At 30.6% G+C, this 21,927-nt stretch overlaps 1 protein-coding gene and 1 long non-coding RNA gene across 2 annotated transcripts; both read left to right on the forward strand.

Annotated features, from left to right (window-relative positions):
• Positions 1–11,369: 11,369 nt before the first annotated feature.
• On the forward strand, positions 11,370–14,122 carry LOC123896216. The gene is made up of 4 exons (XM_045946632.1): positions 11,370–11,488; positions 12,331–12,568; positions 13,404–13,576; positions 13,864–14,122. The coding sequence occupies exons 1-4, from the start codon at positions 11,370–11,372 to the stop codon at positions 13,988–13,990; spliced, it is 657 nt and encodes a 218-aa protein (XP_045802588.1). The 3' UTR covers positions 13,991–14,122.
• A 1,083-nt stretch (positions 14,123–15,205) lies between these two features.
• On the forward strand, positions 15,206–16,013 carry LOC123898419. Its single transcript, XR_006805317.1, has 2 exons — positions 15,206–15,297; positions 15,744–16,013. It is a non-coding gene; the product is annotated as an uncharacterized LOC123898419 (long non-coding RNA).
• The last annotated feature ends 5,914 nt before the right edge of the window (positions 16,014–21,927 follow it).

Below are 21,927 nucleotides of genomic sequence, written 5' to 3' on the forward strand. Positions count from 1 at the left end.
TATCATATAACTATATATAACAAATGGAATTAGTATGGGTTTGAATCTTCCTAGCTCTAATTTGCATGTAACTTTCCAATGTCTTGATCACTAAGCAAATAGCCTAGGAATTGTATAAAAAGTCTAACTAAAAATAATTAAAATTTATATTAGAAATTTTGTTGTAATTGTTTTCAAACTAGAAAAAACGCCAGCAGGGTACAAATATTAGATATTATGCACTCAAAAACTAATATTAGATATTTTGCATCTTAGGATATTATTAATGAAGATTTCCGTGAAATAGACTGAAACTTTTGACTTTCTTATCTTTCAAGACAACTTAGTTTGAAGCTCTTTTTTTCGTTGATAACAAAATTGTTGACAAGTTTTTTCAAAAGAAAAAAAAAATGAAATTGTTGACAAAAGCATAGGTTTTATTTTAATTAACCACTTAACGAGTACACTCATAAAATTTAAATTCTTGAACTATAGAATATTTTATAGTAGTTATGCATGGATTCAATCCTTACACTACGTTTCATTTTTATTATAAAATTAATTTCTAAGAAATTGCGCAGCATGTTTTAAGGAAAATGCCCATAACTAACACTAACAGGAAAGTCTACAATATCAACATGTTTAAGATTGCAAGCTATGAATGAAGCTAAGAATAGAGGTTTTGAAAGCGTCCAGTTTGAAAGTGACTCTCAAGTGTTGGTTGATGCTATTCGTACCAAACGGCGAGGCAATTCAGAGTTTCTTTCAATCGTTAATGAAATTATTCTTGTTATGTTATCATGTGTGAACTTTGAAGTTAAGTTTATTAGGAGACAAGTGAATTCGGTTGCTCACACTTTAGCTATGGCGGCCAATTCCTGGACTAGTTTCCATAGATTTGAGATTATTCATTCATGTATTGAGCTTTTGATAATTAATGAAATGCAGTAAGTTTGTTTGGTTCAAAAAAAAGATTGACACATCCAATCCAAGTTGATTATATAAAGAAATTTGGTTGCGTATATAGTAAATACAAAGAATAAAAAAAACATAAAACAATTTAAATAGTAAATAGAACATTCAAAAAAGCAATGTAACAGTATAAGAATTTGGTTCATCATCTTTAAAAAAAAATGATTAGTAAATTTTAACTCAACCGACAATATCAAAATTTTTAGATTTGATGTATTTACCCGTAATCAAACAGAGACCTCGCAGTTATATGTGAATTTTAATAATATTCATCATTTAATTTTTAGATAAGAAAAGCATATAAATATGACAAGCAAACGAGTCTCTTAACTCCCATGTTAGGGCCACATTTATAACTTATTACTTTTTAGACTTTTAGAACCGGGCTCTATAATTTTAGTGGAACTCCTAACCCCATACCAAAATTTGATATTCACGCCCCTCTCCTTTAAACATTTGATGTAGTAACACTTGGGAAGTTGTAATCAATCACGGTGTTTGTGAGAGAATAAATTGCATAATAGATTGGTTAGGTGGTTAATTCTTCTTTTATAATAAAAATTTAGGGTGAGCGAATGGTGCTCGATCGAAGGCTGATAATATTTTAGAACATAAAGACACTTACAAAAAATATTTACAAATTGCACGATAGATTGACTAGGTGGTTAGTTTTGTCCATACCAATTACGAAAACCTTAGTCTTACATTTTAATAGAAAAATGATATTATCACATTATATGGTGCATAGCAAACATGGAGAAAAGAAAAAAACATATAGATGATAGATGTGATGATAGGTGATGTGAACGAAAATAAATGGGTGAGAATCCTCTCAATTTTTCTTTTTTTTTTTTTTTGGAAAACAATACGGTCTAAGTTTGAAAAAGTACATCATCACAACTCGAGGAGTAGAGACTCCAATAAAATCAGTTTGAAAGTAAGTTCTAACACTAATGGAGTATTATAAATTGTCATCCCTCCATCACTTTCACATGCCAAATTTATCAAAGTGTCGACCACGGTGTTAGCTTCGCGATACGAATGGCTAATTATAACCTTCCAATCCGAGTCTAAAAAAATGTTCTAATAATATGCACCAGAGTACGTCCATCCGGAGAACCTTCTGAAACTTTTGCGAGTGTTGTTACTACCACTTCGGAATCAACATTTATAGAGTTTCAGTTAGTGGAAAATAGACAAAAAGAAGTTGATGTTATGAACTATTCCTTGAGAATAACAAGAATAAAGAAGAAGAGATGAAGGAGAGAAAGAGAAGAGAGAATAGACTCTTGTATTGTTCTATTCAAGGTGTGTATTACATTGTAACAAATAGGTCCTATTTATAGGACACAATTAGGGGACAAGAAAACCTACACAATAATGGACATTCATTACATATTATTCATAACACTCCCCCTTGAATGTCCATGAAGGATATTCTTTCTCTAAAAAAAACTCTAGTGAAGGAAAAAGAGTACATCATCATTTGTGTGTGAACTGCCTCATTAAAAACCTTACCAGGAAAACCCAGTGGGACAAAACCACGGTGAAGGGAAAAAGAGTGCAGAACATATTTATATCTCCCCCTCATAAAGACAATTATTATACATGAGATGAAAATCAAATAATCTTCTGTACTAGCTGCTCCAAAGTTTTACTAAAAGTTGACTCTGTAGAAAATTCTGTCATATCTTCTTTATTATACTCTTCTCTAAATTAGCACTGCGTCTGATATTATCTTCATGTTGAGTTGTTGCAGGAACCATCATTTTGTAATAAAACAACGAATTTCTTGTATGTGTTGAATTACAATCCTCAACAAAAACATCTTCTCAGCTTGCTTGACGTAGTGCTAAAATCTTCACATGATTGGATGATATTGTTGTTTCTTTAAAGTATAATAAATCTATGTTTTGCTTTACTTCAATATTTGGGTTGGATGAATAGGCAAAAATAAAATACTACGAAATTATAGCAAATATATTAGTGAGCTTAATTGAATTAAGATATGGTACTTCAGGACCAATTCAAATTGTTTATCATTTTCTTGAGGCATGACACATCAAATGACATTGCAACCATTTTTAGTATACAACAAATTAGATTTGTCAATGTCAAACTGTTTTAATACTTTTGATATATAATCTTATTTAAATTATAAATTTAAATGAGAATATCTCATAAGCTCTTCGGGAGTCTAGATGATATTTTATCATTAATATAAGCCTCGGATATAAATAATTTATTGTCAAATATAACTAAATCCTTCAGGGATCATCATTATCAAGTGAGTCAGTAAAATACGTTAAAACACATATTTCACATGAATTGAGTATTTCAGATGCTACTCAACTTAATTAATTTTTTGAATTCACTTCAGGTGAATATGCTTCTTGAAAATCAATGATTGACATTTATCAATATACTTGATAAACAATTCAAACTCTAAACATTTTGTTTTTATTATTTTTCTCTTGAAAACTTATTCATATCGATTTATCTCCATCTGCAGATGAAATGGACTACTGGTCCAAAAACATTTCGCTTTGCAAAGCTAGTTTAATTTTGTATCAATTGCGTCTATCTTATTTAGTCAATCATTTCATTGTCTATAATCCTTAATAGACTTTGATTTATGATCCTCATTGTCATTTATCACATATATAGCGCTTTATTATGTGCAAAAATATTGTCAACGTTGACTTCATCTCGGTTCCATCGTATTCCATTCATGACATAGTTTGTCGAGATCTCTATATTTTCGTAAATTACAGGTATCTGATAAGTTCTTCTGGAACTGGAAAATTAATTATGTCAAATACTATTTTCATATCCTCACTCGGGTCATCTTTGTTTTTAGCTCCTTTTCTTATTTGAGGATTTTTATCTTTAGAACCGATTTGCTTACCATGCTTCACGCGTGGTTAGGAATCATTTGCAATATTAGATTGTCCAACAGGGACATTCATTTTTATTGGAGCATTAGCAGCTGTTGATTGATTTCATAAACTTTGCAAATGAGTTATCTTTTGAACTTCTGGTTCATATTGATTTCTAAGAGGATCAAAATAACAATTATTAATTTATTTCAAAACATTTCAATTGAACTTCTAGTTCATATTTTTAGCTGCTTATTATCTCCCCCTAATATTGGGAAAACTAATTCAGCCATTTGATAATCAGCCCATAAAGCTGTAAAAAAATCTCCAATTATTGGCTCTCTTTGGAGATTCATATAAAAATTATTTTCCCAATATTCTTTTACTACCCATTTAAATGCATTATATTGGAGCAATTGAAACGTACCCAACACATCCAAAAATGTTTATATGGGAAAATATGTTTATAAACTAAAATTCAAATAAATTAGGGGAGAGCTTATGTATATAATAATTTGTTGGCATGATGCTATTCAATATCTCAACATACATGTTTGAATGTTCCAAACTATAACTTAGAATGGATCTGCAGGTCCATTATTTTTTTGTTTGTATGAACATATTTCATAAGATGTTTGGTATAAATTTCAATTAACATATGATATTTATCAAATACTTTCTAGAATAATATATATAAAATGATCTCTTAAAAATAATCTCACAAACTTCTGGTTGTGAGTTTATAACAAACATACATGTGACCATTTGGTTGATGCATCAATTCAAATTTTAGAAATCTAATCGGTCCACATGATCGGTGTATTGATTTACAAATATCACCTTATATATATTCTAAAAAATAAGAGACGCTCGTTTTCTTAATTTATCAATTTTCTTTGCGAGCTAGTAATACACAAAAAAAATATTAGATTGAATGAACTTCTGGCCATTCAATATATATCCATAGAAACTTTTCGCATCATAATAGATCAGAGATGACCCAACTGATCTTGCCAATTACAAACTTATTATGATTTGTAAACTTCTGGTTTACAAGAACATGTGCTTCAATTGCACAAATATATATAAATATACCCCAAACTAAAGGCAAATGTTGATAATATGTCTCGTAATGTATAGAGATACAAGATCTCATCCATTTCTTGTTTCAATAGGATATTCATTTATGCGAATATCCTTCAAACATAAAAAAAAATCTTTAAGACTTAAAAATATACAATATATTGGCAAAGCGTAACTTTATTTCTCGATATAACAATGCATTGGCTCTTCTGGAACCTTCAATAATTTTTGTACTACTAAATATAAAAGTTAATTCCTTCCAAAAAAAATATATAAAATTTAATTTTTCATAAATAGTAATATCAATGAATATTTTCATGCTAACAATTATGTTTATGTGGATTTCAGCAGAATTATAAAACAGTAACAGTTAATTTTTTTTTTATCTAATAATTTAAAATCAATAAATTGATTTAAATAAGTAACAGAATAATTAAAAACCAGTTTATATTTACAAACTGTAACCGAATTATAATTATAAGTAATTAAGAAAATAATTGTATTCAAAGCTTAAGAAAACATTATCACCATAAAATAAATTCAAAGTTTAATGTATAAAAAGCTAAATGTAACTTTTTGCTTAGCATATATTTCATAGGGAATAATAATCGTCTACCTCATAGTAAAATATAAAATAGATAGATAGAGATCTTACTAAGTTGTGCATCGAGAAATAAAGTCGAATTATCATGTAAAAACTTTCACATTTCAATTGATAATTATTGAAATTGTACCAATCTAAAATATGATTAACCAAATATTTTTGAAATTATTTTCATAAGTTTGCTACTTCAGGAGCATATTCAAGAGACATTCATAATCATTCTTTTAATTTTGGTCCAATTTATACTAAGATCAAATAGATCATGTGGACTTTAATCATGTTGTAAAAAAAAAAATTAGTTCTTCAGGAACTCAACAACAAATCTCTATTCATAATGGCTAGAGAAATTCACAATTTTACAATCTTTCATGAATGGTTAAATTATTTGTTCTTCAAAAATTATACCAATAATATTCATAATATTGGTTAAGAAAATGCACATTCTTTGAGCAATCCATCAAAGATGCGCTAATATTAAAGCTTTAGCTTTTCAAGAACTATATCACAAGTGATCTTCATATAATGATCACAATAATCTTCATAATTTCTTCAAGAAAATTTTATTCTTTGAGCAATCATTCAAAGATGCTTCAATATTAAGGTTTTCCCTTTTTCTTTTCTTGTCCTTCGGGAACTAGCTAATGTCACATATATTTTCAATAGTTTTGCTAATTTTCCCACTTTTTTCCGGGGCCATGACTATTACCACGACCATAACCACAATTTTGTCCATGATAATCGTGTGTTGCTACATTCACTTATGTGAATGGAATAACATCAGTGGGTCGGACTTCATTCACTTCTGGGAATGATTTTTCATTCATTTATCATTGATACTATCATCAAATAAAATTAAGCAAATAATTAGATAAACATAATAAACACAGTCAAATAAAAAATTCCAATTATCTTTATTAATATTAATATAATGTAACATAAAATTTTATAATGCAAATTAAATAGTAACATAATGAAATTAATAATAATTATAATGTAACCTATAATAATAATTATAATGTAACGTATATTAATTAGTAAGTTATTGAAAAAAAAATTGGCATATGCATATAGAATAGGTAAAGTATGAAAAATAATTTGTTTATACTTTTCAATATGATACATGCAAAATTTGCGTATGATATGCATTTTTTTTTTTTTAATTTTTTTATGTTTTGTACAATATAACAATAAATAAATAAATCCAATGAAATTTGTAGATTGCAAATTTTTTATAAAAATCGATAAAGCTATCCCATGGATATGTATATTGAATTCTTCTCGAATTCTTAGGAAATAATTTGATTTTTCTTTTAAGTTCTTCAGGAACTATATAATATTGTTATAATGTAAGAATAATCCTTTATGCAATCCTCATAAGAATAATCCATATTCTTCGTTATATTATAATATATCTAATTGCACAATCCTTCAAAGATGTATCCGTAATGAATTCTTCAGGAATTCGTGGGTAATACAAATTGATTTTAAAATTGTTTAAGAACTGTATAACGGATCAAATATATATTCAATCAGTTATTTATCCAATCTTTCAGGGATTGATGTTCATTTTACTTATATCTATGAATTTTCAGGATTCATATTTTAAAATTTCATCATACTATGAATCTTCAGGATTCATATTTTAAAATTTATCACACCATGAATCTTCAGGATTCATATTTTAAAATTTCATCATAATATGAATCTTCAGGATTCATATTTTAAAATTTTATCACACTATGAATCTTCAGGATTCATATTTCAAAAATTTCACCACGATACTTCTGGATCGAAGGTTTGTGAATCAATATAAAAAAACAAGAAGACAAAAAATTATCTGAAAGAATAGAATAAAAAAATCATACATAAAATAAAATTGTCACTTCCCTTTGTTGCTATACCTTTCTTGAAAGGGGAGAGACTATCGTGCTGATAACGTGTTATGAACTATTCCTTGAGAATAACAAGAATAAAGAAGAAGAGATGAAGGAGAGAAAGAGAAGAGAGAATAGACTCTTGTATTGTTCTATTCAAGGTGTGTATTACATTGTAACAAATGGGTCCTATTTATAGGACACAATTAGGGGACAAGAAAACCTACACAATAATGGACATTCATTACATATTATTCATAACAGTTGAAAAAAAATTAATAATTGTGTGACCTACTTGGGGTGAGACTCACCACCATGGGCGATTATGCCGCCGGCATGCCTGGCACATGTCTGGGCTGCCCATCTTAATTTTTTTTTTTTGTAATAATAAGAAACAGAAAAGAAAAAAAATAAAAGAAAGAAACGCATCTCGTAAAGGTATCGTACGAGACATATTTAGTCTCTTATGTTTATTTTAGGTTTTAATTTGGTCTCTTATCTTTTAAAAGTTTTAAGTTGGTCCTTATGTTATTGATCTCAACATAAGTTAGTCGTTTTCGTTAAATTTTGAGTTAATTTTTTCCAACTTTTTGTTAAATTTTGAGTTAATTTTTCTAAAACTTTCACATAGTACTCACCTAAGTGGTCTACGTATGCAAATTCATTAGAAAAGTCGACGATTTAAACTAAAATTTGAGGAAAATGACCACCTTGAAACTTTTAAAAGATAAGGGACCAAATTGAAATCTAAAATAAACATAAGAGACCAAATATGCAATTATTTCTGATTTTTAACAACCTAAAACATTCTCAATCTAGAATGTTTGTTTGATGACTTGATGTTGTTTTGAATTTTAAAATTTGTTAAGCTGTTTTGATTGTTAAGTGATTATATAAATAAGCCATTTTGATTGTATGAATAAGTAGTTTAATATAATTATATATGTCGTTGTGGATTCAGTTTTGATTGTAGTCTCTTATTTAGTTGAGCCTTAATTATATTGGAAACATGGCTATACTTTTGCTTGTTGTTTCTTGTTTAAAAATTCCTTCCAAAATTAAATGTTGAAGAACAATGTTTAAATATTTCTATATTCGAAATTTGAGTTGATAAAATTTCCTCCAAAAATTTGTCCAGACTCTCTAACAATCCTTGAGTCGCCACTGCTCACCACTATTCATAAATTTCACTTGTTTCATGATAACTAGTTTTTTTGCATTTTCATTAAATTTTAAATTGAGGAAAAAAAATTAAATTTTTTTTGTTTTCACCCTGGTTCCTAGGGAAAGTGGTCCCTAGTAGTTCAGAGTTCAGGATGAGTTATGACATCAAGTGGTTTCAGTCCCCTCCCAAATGCAGTTGCTGGGGATCGAACCTAATGGAGGCTATGTCATTGATTATTAATCCTAATGGAGTATTTATAAGCTCTTGTCAAAGCAAAATCGTGTATAAATGTCTTAAAGATAGTATACTAAATGGCACCTCATGTATAAAAATGGATTAACAAAGACGTGAAGTAAACATGCAACCGATCGTAGTTTAATTTTTCAATTAGTTGGACAGCATTTTTTATCAATAATTGGAGTACACGTTTGAATTAAGCAAGAGAACATGAAGGAAAAAAGAAAGAAAAAAAACACACGGCGTGACGAGTGGAAAGTGCAAGAAAACACTCATAAGGTCCTTTTCATTTGCGAAATATAAATACAGTACAGGACAGTACAAAACAGAACAGCACAAGACAAACGTTTAAGGTATTGAACAAACTTTGTGTTATACGATGTTTGGTGAACAAAAGGTTATTTTGGTATTTTAGACAACTTGTGCCGATGACAAAAAATTGTCTCGTGGTTCTGTCGGGGACAAGAATTTCAAGTTTTGTCCTGTCCCTTGGCCCCTAGTTTGTTCAGTACCAGGAACAGTTTTAAAATCAAACACAGTACAGCAGGAGTTGTCTTGTCCAATCCCTTACTCCCTCCGTCCCGATTTATAAGGGAAAAAAGACCATTTTTTTGTCCCAAATTATAAGGGAAAATACTCAAATTTGACCAAATTAATTTTATAGTTCCAAAAATACCCCTTATTATATTTTCCAAAACAATTAATTATTAGGGGTACTTAGAAATTAGGAGTAGGATATTAAATGATTTTGTTTTTTTATGGAATAAGTTAATAGGGGTACTTTTGGAAACAAAATTATGTTTTTGATAGATTTTAGAATATTAAATGCATTTCTTAATAAGTGTGTTTTTTTTTTCTCTTATAAATCGGGACGGAGGGAGTATTTTTTAGTAGATCAAACGCACTCATATTCATATGACATCTCATAATCACATATTTCCAACGTATTTTTGCTGTACTCCAACCCAGTACTCTTTCTTTTTTGGATTAATGTCAATAAATTTCAATATTAATAATCAATCAATATTTGCATGTAACTTTAGTTATATGAGTTATGAGAAACATGGCATCTTGCAAATAACACGAATGCCTAAAAAGAAGGAAGAAATACAATATGGTTCTCTACTCTCTAGCTACAAGGAGAGATATTATGATAGTTGGCTATCTTTATAAAAATTAGTTGGCACACTTTTTAATTGTTTTTTTGCTCTAAATTAATGATTTTTGAATTTCAATAGACGTCCAATGTATTTTTACAACTTTGACTCTTTGTACTTCTTATGGGATGAATCATTGAATTAGCAGCGATTGGTTTATAATTTATTTAAATTAATGATTTATATATATATATATATATATATATATATATATATATATATATATATATATATATATATATATCCCTTCAAAGGGATCGAAAATATTTTAGAAATTAGGATCTTTGAATTTCAATAGACGTCCAATGTATTTTTACAACTTAGACTCTTTCGAAATTCTGGCATACAGTAGATAGATGTTGTCCACGATGTTTAGACACCTTTCGTAACATTTGACTAACATAAAGAACAATGAAAATAGTAAACATCAGCAAAATAAATAACACAGATGAATTGTTAGTCCAGTTCGGTGCAACGTTACCTACTCTAGGGCAGTAATGAATCCACTATAATAGTTCCAGTTCAAAGACCACAACAGACACACTCCAAGTCTTCTCACCTAGACACTACTCGTGCTAACTCTACCTATGAACTCCTAGATATGAGACCCAGTCTCAATTCCTTCAAACAACATAGACAATGTTGTTATCAACAGACACGATTCAATGATGGAGACGCACACTCCTATAAACTAGATTATACTCTCGCTTAAAAGCTCTCGAGTAAAACACAAACTAACTCTGTACTTCATAGCTTAGGAGCAGTTCACAATTACAACTCAATAAACTCAGTCATAAGCTTGCATCAAGAAGACACAAGAAAGACTCACAAATAATAATGAACACACTAAAACCCTAAGCACACACTTTGTAAGAATCACGGCTTCGGTGAGTAAAATAGGATTTAGCAACACCCTTTATATAGCAGAACCTTCGTGGGCTTTGAATCAATAAACTTCTGCTCCAAGAAAAACTTTCAGAGGTTATATTATAAAATTAAATCTTTTGATTCCTTAATATTTTATAACAGTCTTGACGACCAAGTAACCTAGTAAACCGCCTTCTGAAGTTTCATTAACCACCTGCCGCATTTTAAATATGTTTTATTTTCCGTCGTACACTTTTTCTTTGCTTTCATCGTCAGTTTAAATTTGGTTAAGGGTCAATTTTGGCATCAAGTGGTTTCAGTCTCCTCTCAATCACAGTTGCGGGGATCGAACTGTGGTCATCTCTGCCAAATTCAACGTCAATCACCACTGAACTAACTAATGATTTGTTACTTGCAACATTTTATTTAGCTTCCTTGCGACATTTTAATTTAGACTAATGATATATATTAGTATTAATATTTAATGTCAATTGCAATGTGAATACATCCCTCAATACACTCACTTTTAAAAAAGAAAAATGGAGTATATTTATGCATTCGTTAGAGTCTACCTCGAATTTGGGTGTGTTTTTCTCATTTTCCAAAGATGGAAGTGGGACTAGTAATTGGGACACTGGTACTCACCTTGAGCTTGTCTCCAAACCCGTCTCGTTTGTATTAGAATTACATTTTTATCTTTCTTAACTGAAAAATTTGTTAACAAACTCTTAAATTACATTCAACTATTTATTTTTATTTTTAGAAGGAACCTTAAATAATTTGTTTCATCTATTGTTTTTATTTAAAAAAAAAAAAGCAAACTGTTGAAATAACATAGTTTTGGACTTTTTTTAATAAAAGAATGTCATAATGTATGTAGTACAAGTTGAACATAAATACATAAACCCGATTAAATATGAATTTAAGGTTCTATTTTTTATCCCCATCAAATATCAGAACGAACATAATAAGATACTCAAATCCCATTAAAATTGGGGATGGGGAAAGACAAAACATGTCTCCGCCCCATCATGCCTAATTATATGTCAGTTATTATACAGGCACTAGTACAAATATGACATATTACTTAAGCTTTTTACATCTGACGAACATATGTCAGATGTAAAACGCTATATGGAGTAGTCTTTTCATCTGGTCTCAATATCCACAGATGTAAAAAATATATAGACAAGACTTTTTACATCTGACTTCAATATACCAGAAGCATAACTAAACGCGGTGGCAATCTTGTAATTATGGCGACAATTATCTAAAATATATATATATATCTGGCCATATTTAGCCTCAGATATAACAAGTCAAGTTGAATAAAAAAAAAAAAATAATATTTTTTGGAACCAATCAGCTGATGGAGTATCTCTCTCACAAGACTTAAAAAAAAACAAAAAAACGCTAAGTGTAAAAAAACACAATCAGATATCCCTAAACGCTAAGACTACCAAAAGAACCAAAACGCTAAGAACGACCCATCTCTCTCGCGATGCAACCCTAGCGCCGTCGACCTCTACCTCTACCTCTACCGGCGCCGTCGACCTTTATCTCATTCGTCTTCTCTCTCTCACTCGCTCGCAGTCGTCCTAAGCGCCGTCGTCCTCTCTCTCACTCGTCAAATCGAACTCCAAATCGAAGCTTTCTCCAAATCGAACCCCAAATCGAACTCCAAATCGAAGCTTTCTCCGGCCTCTACTCTCACGAACGGAACCTTGTCTTTCCCTCTCACATCGATTCAGGTACTCTTCTTTCTTTTTTAATCGTTTTTAAATTTTTTCCTTTTCGTGATTCCTTTCCCTGATTTCTTTGTGTTCTACTTGGTTTTAGCTCTTTGTGTTTCGTGATTTCCTTTTCTGCTTGTATTATTTTTTGTTACTGTTATTTTCACATTTTTTAAATTTCATTTAAAGTTTCAATGATTTTTTGTCTGGTATATATGGTGGAAATCTGTTGTTGTTTATAATTTATCTGGTATAATGTTTATTTCATTTGAAGTTTCAGTGATTTTAATTTGAAATATGATTCATTTGAAATATGATTTGATTTGAAATAAGTTTCAGTGATTTATCTGATTTTAATTTGAAATTTTTTGTCTGGTATATAGTGGTAAAGTTTAAGTGATTAATTTGAAATATGATTCATTTAAAGTTTCAGTGAATTCATAATGTTGGTATATAGTGATTTATTTCATTTAAAGTTTAGTGGTAAAGTTTAAGTGATTCATTTAAGTGATTGGTTTCCCATCGGGTACGAAACCAATACTTTAAAAGGTCTGTTGCATATCTTAAAAGGTATTTAAAAGGTATTTAAAAGTTTAAGTGATTCATTTAAGTGATTGCTCCTAAATGATATTTAAAAGGTTTCATATCCTTCACGGCAAAGCTGGTCTGTTGCATATCTTCATTGTGTGTTCTAACAATGCATTGTCTCACAATTGAAGCAATCAAAGGAAAAGACATGTTCCTTTTTATTATCAGTTTCTTAATTGACATAAATGTTTCTTGCAGAATCACTCTCTTTTGTTGTTCATATCAGGTATCAAAGTTTTGACTTGAGTTGATTTGCTTTCTGCAGGTTTGTGGAATCTGGTTCCGTTTTTCCATTTTGAGAATCTTCGATCACTTGACAATTATGTATCCTGGTGGTTATACTGCTGCAATTACAAACTTATCTCCAAGAGCTACAGAATCTGATGTACACAATTTTTTTGGATACTGTGGTGTAATTGAGCGTGTCGACGTAATAAGGTAATGTTACTTGACCTTAATTACTGATTGATAAATTTTCTGCAAGTCAAAATGAAACCTTTTGAGTTTAATGTGCATGGTACTGCTTAATGTTCAAAATTGAAAATTCTTTTGCATTTGTTCCTGATTTAGTCTTGAGTTGACTTTATTTCATATTGCCATTGAATAAAAGGATTGCTTGTGGTAAGTTGGAAGGCCTAGATGGTAGAAAAATTAATTTACTTTATAGTATCGTCGTAGATTCTTGGAACTAACTGAAAAAATGACTTTTTTTAATAATGATGCAGATCCAGTGATTATGAGTCTATTGCATATGTGACTTTTAAGGATGCTTATGCCCTGGACACTGCATTATTGCTGAATGTAAGACTCTTAACTTCTTTGTTTGATTTCATGGATCAACTTAATACATAATGGATTTATAAAGTAAAATATTATTAATTATACTTATGCAGGAAAGGTTATATGTGATAATGGAAAAGATCATAATAGAATGAAAAACAGCCAATGTATAACATCCCATGTCGAATATCTAGAATACGATATAGAATATACATATTGGTACTGGAATACATCAAAAATTACAATAGGATTAGACTTCCAATTTTTTTTTTCCGGTGATGATATATAGGCTGCTGTGCTGGGATCTATGAATGCTTAGAAAGTGGGATCTTTGAATGCTTAATTTGTCCACCAATCATCAATATGCTTATATGCTATCTAATCCATTTTTACCATTAATCAATATTATTTTAGCATGTTGCCAATTGATTCCACAACACTCTATGTACCTTCCCAATATTATGGCAAGTGTCATTCCTCTTCTCAATATTCCTTAAAAATTTGTCTGTTTTAATGAATCTTCTAGTGCTTCTTCAGTTCTTTTTTCTTCCAAGAGAAAAAATAAAAATAGTAAGCACTTCACCTCTAATAGAACCTTGTGCATAATTTGCATGTGCAACTATGGAGAGGAATGTATATGCATTGTTTGTGATGTTGTTGATATTTACTCTTGTTTTTTCTCTATCTGAAGAGCTTAATGCAGATGGAAAATATCTGATGGACATAAAAGTGAGATTGTTTGACAAATACAATCATCTTCAGAATTGGAATTCAAGTGATTCAACACCTTGCGGTTGGAAAGGTGTCATCTGCAACAATGACATCGATCCAGTAGTTGAATCTCTTGACTTGCATGCAATGAATCTCTCTGGCTCTTTGTCTTCCAGCATTGGTGGTTTGGTTCACTTGCTTCACCTTAACCTGTCTCAAAACACTTTCTCTGGTTTTATACCAAAGGAAATTGGAAACTGTTCATGTTTGCAGGTTCTTGGTCTCAATATAAATTGGAAACTGTTGAAAAATAAGGCATAGAAATATTGTGAAATTATATGGTTTCTGCAACTACAGTGACTCAAATATGCTACTTTATGAGTACATGGAAAAGGGTAGTTTGGGAGAGTTACTTCATGGCGAATCTTCCTCTAGTCTTGATTGGTATTCCAGGTTTCAGATTGCTCTAGGAACTGCACAAGGACTCTCTTATTTGCACCATGATTGCAAGCCTAGGATTATTCACCGCAACATCAAGTCCAATAACATACTTATTGATCAGGAATTTGAAGCTCATGTTGGTGATTTCGGTTTGGCCAAGCTAATTGATATCTCAAAGTCTAAATCAATGTCTGCAGTTGTTGGTTCTTACGGCTACATTGCACCTGGTAAGCAATCATTCAAACACATTCTTTTCTTTCTTTATTTCTCAACAATCATTGTTGCATTTATCTACAAAGTTTTAAACCATGGATGTGTCGCAATATTGTGAAAAATCACAATCAAATATGGCTGAAACAGTTGCCATGTTTTAAAACAGGACCAAATTGGTCGGTTCAAGTTGAACCACCAGAAACCGGCTAATTCACTGGTTGGTTTGATCCTAGTTAGACTACAGACTGGTTTAATCAGATTAAACCGGATTGAACTACGATTGGGCCCACCTTTTTGTAATTTTTGGCTCCAGCAGCTGGTTCACAATTTTTATGCTATGCTGGTTCACAATTTTTGTGCTATATGCTGGTTCACTAAAAATGGCTATGCTGATTCATTTACCATACATTAATTAACATGTTGTAGTTTACATATGAATTATGTTATTTACATATTGTAGGTGTTCAATGATCCCACGACATTAACAGAGGAGGAGTTGTATGATTTGCGAGACCGCTGGGCAACTTGTTTTCTTCAACTATATAATCCCGAGGTAGATTATGATGATGCCGACGAGAAAGATTAGGAGCTAGCTAGGTTTGTGTGAAGTTACAATGTACTAGTTATGATGATGTTTTAATTTGTATTTTGGATGGATTAGTATTAATTATTATGATGTTTTGTATTTTGGATTACAATGTGGTTGTACTTTAATGACATTATTACTATATATATGTTGAATGTTGAATGTTGAATTTGAATTTGGCTATGGATGTTGAATTTTAGTATTATGTTCTTGATGCAAGTTATGTTATATTGTTGGCATTGTGGGTTAGATTTTTTTAATAAAAAAAAAGATTTAAAATATATATAAAAAAAACGCAGGTAGACTTGGTCAGATATAAAAATAAAGTTAAGATTTCACATCAGGTAGACTTGGTCAGATGTAAAAAGTCCAATTTAATTTTAAAAATATAATATTTGAATTTCGCCTTGGTCAGAGGTAAAAAGTGTTTTTTTACATCTGACTACGCCAGATGTAAAATGTGTATACTTACTAAGTCTCGTGCGCCTACATCTGAAATTGTTCAGATGTAAAAAGTGGTTTTCGCCAGATGTAAAATAGCTTTTTTCTACTAGTGAGGTAGAGGTGAGAATAGGTTAGGTCGAGTTAGACTTTGTCAAACTTGAGCCTGACCTGTCAAAAAATCGAAGGTTTGAGCCTGACCTATCATAGGCTTATTTTTTAGGCCTGGGTTTGGTCTTTTGAAAGCCTAATGTGACCTGTTAGCCTGTTTAAAAGCCTATTTCACATGAACATATATAAATAAATAATTATATTTATTTTTAAATATACTTATGAACTAATAAACCAATGTTCTTTTGATATTTAACATGATATTTTAGAGATTTTGATTATATATGTCATCATATTTCAATTCTAGTTTATGATAATACATATATATATATATATATATATGTGTGTGTGTGTGTGTGTACACATTAATAAACTTCTGAAAAGTTAATAAATTTATAATTTAATCAAAGTACAAATTTTAACATATAAATAATAATAGTAATAAAAATATTATTGATATTAACTAAAATAAGCCGGCCTAGTAGGCCAAAAGGCTTTTGTGATGGCCTGCAACCTGGCCTGTTTAACTAAATTGACTTATAAAAAAGTCTTAACATGCTCTATTTAAAGAAAGAGGTTGGTCTGACCTGAGCCTATGTAGACTAGGCCTTAAGACCTCGTAGACCGGTCTGGCCTATTCCCACCCATATATACACATAACTCAAACAATGTGTGTATCCACCAACTATGCAATAACTAAGTTTTTTGGAGTCCACCGAGACAAGGGTGGTTAAAATGCAACGTCAGTGCCATGCCGAACTGCATAACGAAGGTATAGCATTGAATTTTTCCATCATTTACTTCTTTAAACAACGTGAAAATTCTACAATATAATTTTCATGATATTTTTTTCTTTATTATCAATGTGAGACTTACATTGTGATTAACCCAAAAGTTATAATAAAACATAGAACAAATTAAAAATCTCTATAATACCCTTCCTTTTCGGTTCTCATCAAATCTTTCTTATCCATTTCAAGTTTCAACACACTAAACAAAACAACAAACATGACCATGTTTTTCATCTAAATTATTGATGTTGTCTATTTGTGCTTTTGTTCTCTTAAAGATGTTAGATTCAAAGTGTGCATTATATTCATTCAATGTAAGGCATACACCTTATATAGGAGTTACAACACTTTAGCTTATGGGTCAAGCAAGCCAGCTAACACATAAGCCTTAGGCCCATAGGCGCGCACGAATCCTATACACAAAACTAGGCACACTGCAGGGTAGATTACACTTAACATATCCACTCTTAATCTACACAATACAAACAAACATAGGACAAGCAAAGTAAAAGTTTTACAATCACTTAACATTGCAAACACCTAATATTTCTCTGAATTTGGTAAATGATTCCAATTTCAGGGGCTTGGTCATGACATCTGCAATTTGATCACCTGTGCTGCAATGCTTCAACTCAAGTATTCCATATTTGACAAGATCCCTCAGAAAGTAATATCTCACATCTATATGCTTCATCCTTCCATGCATTTTGGGATTCTTTGACAATTTTATTGAAGAGTTGTTATCACAGAAAATAACAGTGCTCTTACTTTGAGCTTTTCCTAACTGATGCAAGATTGTCTTAAGCCAAACTGCTTGACAGGCACATGAAGCTGCTGCAACAAACTCTGTTGTAGAGAGTGTCACTATATATGGGTTTTTTTTGGATGACATGAGATAGCACTTGAGCCAAGTTTGAATACATATCCTGAACTACTCCTTATATCATCAATGTCACCAGCATAGTCAGAGTCAGTCCACCCTTGAAGTTGCAATTCATTTTGCAGTGAGGTGCATATCTGTAGGTTTGTCCATATATCTAGCAATGAGACAAACAGAAAAAGCCAAGTCAGGCCTAGTAGCAAGTAAGTACATCAAGCATCCTACTATCTGTTTGTACTTAGTAGCATCAATTCAATCTGCTTTCCACTTTCATCTTTGCTTAACTTTCATCCTGGAACAATAGGGCTACTCACAGCATTGCACATTTCCATTCCAAATCTTGATAAGATTTCTTTAGCATATTTTTGCTGGTTTATGAAAATTTCATCCTTGCCTTGTGTTACTTCCACCCCAAGGAAGTATCTCATGTGGCATAAATCTTTCATTGCAAATCTTCTTTTCATAGAATTTTTGAAATTTTGAGAAGCTTATGTGGACGCTTCATCTTCTTAGACTTACAATAAAAATCCTGTCTTCATCTTGCTTTACAAATAAGTGTGTTCATGTGGACAATTCTCAAAATTTTCCAGTCCAAAATAAGGTAAAATAGTATCAAGAAGACAAGAACTGTTATGAACTATTTCTAAGCATGAACAATAATATGGAAGAATAGAAAAGAAGAAGAGAAAAGAATAGACTTTGTATTATTCTATTCACAAGTGTGCATTACATTGTAACAAAGGGGTCCTATTTATAGGACACATTTAGAGGACAAAAAAACCTACACAATAATGGACATTCATTATATATTATTATTCATAACAAGAACATTAAAAAGGAGCGATTTTTCATTTTGGTGGAGCAAATTATTAACGTCTTTTTTATTCACAAATTAAAATTGTGAGTGCGTTTAAAAAGAAATAAAAGAAGCATATGTGACTCCAATCTTCTCTAATTTTTCCTTGAAAATAACCATTGGCTATAGTTAAAGAAAAAATATAGGTGGCATCGTACCTAAAACAATATTTCGTTGGCAACTCTTCTTTTTGTCTATTTGGTTTCAAGAAATTGAATGTTGTTCCCACGTTTAAAATAGTTTTTTTTTTTAACCTATGCAACATTTAATAAAAGTTAACTTCATAAACATATTGGTAAGTAAAAATTAGTTTGTAGATATCGTTTGCCAATTTATTTATATGGATATATCCAACATCATTTCTTGATTATGTTATGGGGCTAGACTAGCACTGTCAGCACACTAGGACATTTGTGTCTAAAAATGTGTTCCAATAATGTTTCAACAAAAAAAATGGCCAATATACAACCTAGTTAATAATAAACATATTGGATATATCCATATAAAAGTTAACTTCATAAACATATTGCATGCTGTATATTCAATAAAGTCAATAATCAAAAATAAAAGTTTTAGAATTGAGAGTTAAGTCTAACTCAATCCTACAAAATTAACTTGTAAGGTGAAGATTGAATGCAATCTCGTAATTGATGTGAAACTTCTTAACAAAAAGGATTGTGCTAATTAGTACTCTTTGCATTGATAAATGAAACAAAAATAGTCTAGTGAGCTTAGCTCAGTTAAACATTGCATTATATATGTAGTGGGTTGAAGTTCGAACCGCGATCAAAGTAAATTTTAGGTAAAAATTACTTTTTAAAATATTAAATATACCAATTTCATCTTATAAAGAAAAAAAAATACCATTTTATCTTCTTTTTTTTCCTGAATTCCTTGTTAGCATTTCCATAGATAAAATAGTGTCAAAGTGGTGTAATCCCAACAAGCATAGAAGGAGTTACTTTTGCCGGCTTACGAGTTTCTCGTGCGCTTTATGTTTACTCATTCACTATATAAATAGCGATTTTTATAAAAATAAAAAAATAAAAAGGAGAAAATATCGTCTACTACATAAGTAGCGGACAATATTTAAAAAAATGGTAGGGCGACAAAAATACTCCCAACGGTGAATTAGGGATGACAATGGGTTGGGTATGGGTAGGATACTATAGTACTCATCCTCATACCTGCAGTTTGAAAAAATATCCGTACACATTCTCATACTCTCGTGAGTAACAACATTAGTACCCGTCCTCATACCCTACGGGTACGTACCTAAGTACTCATACCCGTACGTACCCATTACCCGCAATTTTACTAAAAATAAATTGATCAATTATAAAATATCATATTATTTTAATATAATTAATTTTCTTTAAAGATTTTAATGTTGACTCATGAAAATTATAAACAAAAATTTTATTAACCTCATGTTAAAGTTCATTTCTTTGTTGACATATTTACATTGTATTTGTATTATATTATAAATAAACATTTTTATTAAAAATGTGTAATAGTTTAATAGTGTTGTGTTTTTTAAAATTGATATACATATGTATTTATATAATAATATATATAAAATAAATAAATATATATTATGCGGGTATGGACGGGGTGGGTACTAAGATACATTTACCCGCACCAATACCCGTTCACTTTTGCGAGTAATTACTCATACTCATGCATGTACCCAAAATACGGATTGTTACCCTATTCATTATGAGTATTTTTTGCGGGTGCCTAGAGTGAAATTGTCATCCTACTGTGAATGGTACCAGCACAGTATGGCTGTGTATCGCATAGATGGATAATTCATTCCCTTCATAATTTTATCCACATTATTATTATTATTGAAACATGATGGTCCCACGTTACTACAATAAATATCAAAGTGGAACCCACCAACCGAAGAAGAAAGAAGTAGTAGAAGCCGACGTTGTCTACCGAGCATCATTCACTCATTTCTATCACACGTGTCATAATCCCCTCCACTTATTACCTGTCGGCATTTCACTTCCACCACACGATCAAACCTCGCCTTAGATAAATCAAAAAGTAAAAAAGAAACACGGTGCTCACACACACACACGGTGTCACTTTTTTCTTATTTGTTATTCCAAACTATGCTTGCAATTAATTTCTATTATTATTATTAATATTGTTATAAATAAATTTAATTTTTTTATACATTAAAAAATTAATGTATTTAGCTTATATTATAAACTAAATACATCAGTATTTTAACGTACTTAAAAAAGTCAAATTTATTTATGATAATGATCGGAAACACTATCTATTTAAGGAGGTCATCTAAAAGATTTTACATCGAGTAGTTGGAAGAAAAAAATGTATAAAGTTATTATAAATATGAAAAATTCAATTGAGTTTTATTCACCGCAAACGACTGTATTCTTTTGAGTGTATTAAGGTTTACGTAGTTGTGAGTCTTCAAAAAAATTATAGGTGAAAGAGTTTGTAATTTCATCTAGTAAAAATTGCAGATTTAATAATAAATTATTATTGTGTAGAATTTTTTTGGCTTAAATGCAGTTTTGCCCCCCTGTTTTGATTAAATCAGAATTTTACCCCATCTGTTTTAAAACGCGGACTTTTACCCCCCTATTTTATAATTTTTTGGATTTTGCCCCCCCTAAAATTCTGCTTTCGAGTTACAACTTCAAAGTTTCGCACACAACTCAATTTGGATCAATAATTCACCAAAAAGATATCTAAATGACCGTAATCGAGTTATCTTTCCACAGAATCAAACCCCACTAAATTTGGAGTTACAAAAAGAGATTAATTACCGTTTTAGTGAAGGTATGTCCCCAAAATTCTGCACAAAATCTGCTTTCGAGTCACAACTTCAAAGCTTCGCACACAACTCAATTTGGATCAATAATTCACCAAACGGATACCGAAATGACCAGAATCGTGTTAGCTTTCCACAGAATTAAACCCCACTAAATTTGGAGTTAC

The sequence above is a fragment of the Trifolium pratense genome, linkage group LG7, assembly GCF_020283565.1.
Source record: "Trifolium pratense cultivar HEN17-A07 linkage group LG7, ARS_RC_1.1, whole genome shotgun sequence".
NCBI lineage: Eukaryota > Viridiplantae > Streptophyta > Magnoliopsida > Fabales > Fabaceae > Trifolium > Trifolium pratense.

Excerpts from the sequence above, each read along its gene's own strand:
- LOC123896216 (XM_045946632.1), top strand. The coding sequence starts at position 11,370 with ATGCATTCGTTAGAGTCTACCTCGAATTTGGGTGTGTTTTTCTCATTT. Across the intron at positions 11,489-12,330 it reads CTTGTCTCCAAACCCGTCTC|CGCCGTCGACCTCTACCTCT; the intron begins GTTTGTATTAGA and ends ATGCAACCCTAG. Across the intron at positions 12,569-13,403 it reads TCCCTCTCACATCGATTCAG|GTTTGTGGAATCTGGTTCCG; the intron begins GTACTCTTCTTT and ends TGCTTTCTGCAG.